The 6,039-nt window shown below is 40.4% G+C and overlaps 1 protein-coding gene across 2 annotated transcripts in view; it reads right to left on the bottom strand.

The window, feature by feature from the left end:
• Positions 1–2,011: 2,011 nt before the first annotated feature.
• The window catches only part of DCP1B (decapping mRNA 1B), a 221,125-nt gene continuing 217,097 nt past the window's right edge, over positions 2,012–6,039 (bottom strand). For both annotated transcript variants that reach the window (XM_085652197.1, XM_085652196.1), the window contains one exon: positions 2,012–2,251. In XM_085652197.1, coding sequence (XP_085508323.1) covers positions 2,171–2,251 — 81 coding nt within the window. In that variant the 3' untranslated portion in view covers positions 2,012–2,170. The remainder of the gene's footprint in view (positions 2,252–6,039) is intronic.

The following is a 6,039-nucleotide window of genomic DNA, read 5'->3' as shown; positions in this document are numbered from 1 at the left end:
AAGTAGCATCGAAGAGGGACACTGTCAGTAACCAAACACCACTAGTTCCACTGCATCCACCGCTGTGCTGACTACTTGTGGGCGACCAGTGAAGATTTGCACAACCCTTCAAAGTCTTACAAGCAATGGGAAATTGTGGGAAAAAGCCTTAATCTTATGCCATATTTACCTTCCATAATGGCCAAGGGGGGGGCTGTAGCACCAACATTTTCCAATGCAGCGGCTGCTGTACCGCACTGCACTTTTTTTATGCCTATTGTTTTAATCCTCCTGCTTTCTCCGTCAGGAGGCACAGAGTTTTCAGATGCCAATTCGTGTCTTCTTTTGAGAGAAAACAACAACCGGTTTGGATCGGTCTTCAGAAAATCTGAATCCAAATGAGGAACCTTGTTCTTCAAAAGCCCTGGAGCCACTGCTTTCACCTTTGCAGACTTCCAAATGTTTTCTTCCTCCAGTTCCAGTAACTTTGGAACAAACGGGAGGAAAGATCTCTGTGAAGCTCTTACTTGTATTGTCGCCGTTATAACAGAGGCTGTCATCTGTGGAACCTCAAGTGAAATCTTCGTTTAAGTCAACCTTCCTTACAACAAGAAATGTGGCAATATCATTCACTAGCGATACTGTTGCTGGAGATGTAGCAGGGCATGTAGGAATACAGGAGAATGGGGAGTCTTTATCCTAAGTGGAACTGGAAAGTGATGGAGATGGCGACGTATGCTTTGTACGCCTTGGCTATATGTGGTGAGCTTGGTTCCCCGCTGGGGCTGAAGGCAGCTTAGGTGATACTAGCATTCTTCCTAGTGGAGATGTGGATGTAGGATGAGACATCATCTGAGGCGGATGAAGTAAGTTCAGAGGTTCAAGAAGTACTTCAAAAGGGTCCTTTGATGGAATTATGAACTCGTAGCGACCCACAGATTGTATGAGTGACTCCACTGCAGGAGATAGTCTAAGTTTCTTTTTTAGGTGAAAATATTGAACACCTCGACTTGGATCTAGGTAACTTTGAGAAAGGCCTGCACACCGGTGGTGCAGCTAAGGACTGATACACTGAATTTGACTGGATAAATGGCAAGCAGGATGCAGTCACTATCTGAAGTGCTTCATCTTCAATGATGATGCTGTTGTATCTTGACTTCAATTAAGTTGTTGTGGTGTGAACATCTAGCCCTTGAAAGGCGAAAGTGCCCGTCGGCAATGTGACCTGTGGCAATGAGGTCTCTTCTCACTTTTTTCACCTCTTCCGTTTCTGGATTACTCTCTGTGGGGGGGTCATTACGAGAATTTGCCACTTTGACAGGAGAAAAAGAGTGTTCTTGGAAAGCCTTTCTGGTCTTTTCTTCTTTGGAGCCCTCAGGTCTTCCTAGCTGATCTCTCAACCTAATCCCCTCTCCATACTCAAGAGGGGTTCTTTTGGATACGTTTTGGCAAAAATTCACACTCTTTAGGGAATCAGAAGATGAAGACACACCACCAACACTTAGAGTGGGTCCAAAGCAGCTTTTTTCATCCCACGAGGAGAACTTAATGAAGAGGGATAGCATTCAGACAGAAAAAACACAATCCTTCAGAAGAGCAAGTAGAACGACTGAATGAAAGTACAAACCGTTTTTTTAAGCGTAAATCCCCTATGGGGAAAGGTGTGCAAGCACTCGGTTATTCTAAGATCCAAGTCACAGGACCTTGAAAAATATAACTGAGGCAACTCCCACTACAAGGCACCATGAGTAATGCAAGCTCCTGGACCCTTTAAGGGACAGGACGCACTTTCAATGCGAGCCTACGATGCTACATATTTCGTCACTGCTTATAAATAACAGAGCAAGTTTTACCATAGGTGCTCCAAAGTAAACAGTCTCACCAACGAAAGGTAAGATTAGGCATCACTATGTGTAACTCTTTCTCACACTCATGCCAGAAAGCATATATTTCAGCAATATAGTTTTCAACAAAGTACAACATTATAAAATCACATTTTCTTAAAAACTTAGGAAGGACAACAACCCACTGATTGTATTGCCATGTTGTGTATTGTTTATTTTGTATCTCTTAAATCAAAAATACTTTTTCTCAAAGATATTTGAGGTTCTCGGCAACAGTAAATCAGGCAGGTAATTCAGATAAGCCAAATTGAATTTAATTAAAAAAATAAAAATAATGCTGCATCTTTTCATATTTTCTTGTTTATCGTTCCCTTCGTCAGGTTAGAAACATAAGTGTCATAGATGATATTTAAAAAATGTTCATCGTTCTGTAAAACAGAAAAAAATATTTTGGTTAATCGCTATGTACCGGCAACATATCGGCATTGCAGTTCACTGTTAAAAGGCTGGGTTACAGCCAAACTTATATTAATTCAGAACGTTTAACAAAATACCTGGTGTAAACTGCCACCCAGTAGTAACAGTGTTGACAACAAAAAATTATCCATTATGTCTTCTTTAATTCTTAGGTACAGGTCATAATTACTACTTTGTTCTTCATCTCCAAATATTTCAATGGATGGGAGAGGAAGAGGTAGGAAGAGTGCAGGGGGATGAGAAGAGGGACTGGATAAACAGCCATAGTTACAACTTACATGTCCCAAGAGAGCTATCCCTGCTCCCAAATTGTCAACCCGATTACTCAGCGCCCAAGACCAATTTAGCTAAACTAGGACAATAAACTGCAGAAGAGGATCAAATGCATGAACACATACTCCAGCCACGATCATTCTACTTTAAATTTTTCATAAAACTTGAGAAGGCTCAAGCTGGATGGGGAGAAAAAACTTTGCATGGTAGACAATTCTAAAGCTGCCAACTTGGAAGGGAACTGGAAAGACGCATCAATATTCAAAACACTTAGCCCCCTTCTCAAGTCAAGCATCAACTTGTAAACTTTGGAATTCCTGATCTGGCAAGCTAAGGATATAAGAACACAAAATAATAGACCTTTTTTGGCCATTTTCTCTTGATGTATATGTCTTACAGCTATGTGGGATGAGTCTTTGTAAATGTAATTAGTTAAAGTGAATAGAAATAGGTACATAAGACACGCAACTTATTCTGACTTTGTCAAACATGCTCCTCTTTCTAACATATGAAGAATAAAAAGGTGGAACGATCAGCAGCATAGAACTGGCAATCAAGGTTCATCTGGATGTCCGAAATGCACGACTGTCCAGGAGATGCGATCAGCTAGTGAACTTTTAGAAGGCATCTGTATAAGACAAGGAGGCTACCTTTTAAATAACAAATGGCAAATGATTCTGAAAGTGAATCCCAGCTCAAATACTACTATGCTCTCAATGTAGGTTTACCACTGGGCATGAGTGCAGAAGAAAATACTTAACAGAGGGAAAGGTCTCCAACATTAGGCCATTTCACCGACCTATTTTATCCCCAATGGAAAGTCTTACAAGGCAAAGAAATTGGTTTTCAATCATAGGGAGTTGGGAGGCTAAGTGGCGGCCTTCTTGGGGGGCTGGTGCTATTGAAGAAAGCCACGGCCTGGCTCACATGCATTGGTATAGTTTTCTTGTGAAAAGAGTATACAGTAATATCAAACTTTCCTGAATCTTGAGGTGTCTCAAATTTCCAAGGAATGCATTCCAGCTGGAGTTAGAGTTAAACATTGACCTTGCTTCTAAGCAAATTGTGAATAAAAACCTTATGGACATCTAAAACTGTAGGAAAGACGCTTAGTTTGAAAACACACTAAAGAAACTTTGGATAATTGAACAGAGCATTCATTAAGGAACAAAACGATCTGACATAAGGTAATATGAACTAAGTTTGCACTAACCCTTGACTTGTAAAAGATGGCTGTACATAAAGATGAATGTATGTCTGTTGTGAATTAACCGGTTGTCTTGTTTGTTGAAAGCAAGTCATAACGTATGAGAAGTTTAATCGTAAAGGCCGATTTCTGATTCAAAGAGATGAAACACCCAGACATAAAAGGTACACTGAGAAATAACATTTAACATGTCAAAGGGAATCATTCTCCCTCACCAACGTACTGTTCCACAAGTGGTAAATTCAGGGAGCAGGTGCTGCCTGGTGGTGTGGCCCCACTAAGCATCGTGATAGTTATGAGGGATATCATCAGTCGCCTTGGCAGAATACTGAAATTACTTTACTTCCTGGTCCCATTAGATGATGTCTGAAAGTTGCAGGAGGGCACTCCAACAAGACACTACCGTAGCAGCAAGGTAGCTCATCTGCAGATTAACCAACAACTCTAGTTCAGGCATGATTTATTTCAATAATAAGATGTTGGTATCATCACCTCAGCATGAATTCGCTATTGATTAATTGGGCTCAGAATGCCTTCTCAACCGATACAGGAAAAGAGACTGTCTCCATCGTTCTCTCCAGTGGCTGCCGATAGCAGGCACTGCTCACCTGCCTTTCCCTTTTATGCCTGAATCAATTAGCCCCATCCTATTTGGCATACATGTATACTCCTGCTAGAGAACTGGGAAATAAATTCAAGGCCCTGCTTTGCGTTCTCAAGTTGCCATCATTGGGTGGCTGAAACGTCTCAATATAGGTACTGTGCACTTGTCGTATAAGCAGGACCACTGGAACTATGCGGCCGGAGAGGATAAAATTACGGTTGCAGAGGATAACAAAATTATGTGGCCCGAAAAGGCAAATTATGCTACATATTGCTGCAGAATTAGGAGATAGTATTACTTGATTATTTTGACATTTTTACACATGGTAACTCTGGTAAAGTATTTCACCTTATTAGTACAAATTTAACACCCAAATACAGCAGCAAAAAGTAACTGAAAGAAGACTGTCAACCTTTGCAAAGGGCCTTCCACTGCTTGCCGCATTTTGGATAACTTTTGATGTATTTGTGCTAGAATTATTTTGTTGTTGTTTAAATCTGCAGATAATGCAGCAGATAATAATAAATAATCCATACTTGTAAAGTGCGAGCATATCACCCCTTAAGGTTTCAGGGCGCTGGGTGCCGTCGGTGAGATTAAGTGAGCTATTGCTCAGAGTCACATGATGCTGAGCAGGCGCAGGGGATAGAACCGTGACTCCTGCGCTCTGGAGTCAGCTGCTCTGGTCGATGCGCCACACCTCTCCCTCCCTCCTAGAATATGGATTAAGTGGCAAAAGTAGCAAATCCATAACTATGTGGACCTGCAGATACATTATTTGTTCACAATAATTGGTGTTTTTGTTCATTATTGAGAAACATTTTTTACATTTATTGTATATTTTGAGAGTATGCTTCTAGTTAATATATTATTAATATAGATTATTTAAATCATATTAGCTTTAGGCTTTCATACAAGTATGTGAGTTCTCATTATTTCCCCCACCTGATGTCATTAGCCATAAGGTTTTTTTTCTTTCTCAGACTAAACTTTTGATTCCCGCAACTGTTTGGTAACATTTATTCTGCACTAAAATTGGCTTAAAATAAAGCGTTAAAAATAACAATGTGGATTTCTTCTGTGTGCATACTTAGTGGCAAATGGCTGCCAGAACATACAATAAATTATAATGCCTAGCAGTCTGACTAGTTTGATGTGCAATAAGTTTTGCTTCAGGTCAGTTTGAAAGAGATACGCAGGTAAACTTGTGTGGTCCTTCCGCTGAAGCTGGTAAATTGGCACATACTTGAGCCTGCCTAAGGAGCAATGAATATCTGAGTTCTGTTCGCAAAACACTAGAAACGTTACAGCTCCTTGGATAAAGAATGCTCGGCATTAGATATTAGGCAGACTACCAACCTAGGTCTCTGCCTAGCTTCAGGGAAAAAGCTGAAGGCTAGTCTATTTGGATAGACAAGTGTTCTACAACCAACACTAAGAGACCAGTCAGGCAGTGTGTACTTTACAAATGTTGTCAGTAAGTCATGGGTGCATATCTTTAGGCGTTCCTTTTTAAAGATGGATTTAAAAACGCAACTATCTAAAATCTGCCGTAGGGTTCCCAGACAATGTATCTGCCCATTCTGTCATGTTCCCTTATACAACTGTTTTCTTCTTGCCTCAATTTTGTTATTTTAATTAAGTGTCAATTCCTT

This window comes from Triturus cristatus, chromosome 4_1 (assembly GCF_964204655.1).
Source record: "Triturus cristatus chromosome 4_1, aTriCri1.1, whole genome shotgun sequence".
Lineage (NCBI taxonomy): Eukaryota > Metazoa > Chordata > Amphibia > Caudata > Salamandridae > Triturus > Triturus cristatus.
This window is presented reverse-complemented; position numbering and strand designations above follow the sequence as displayed.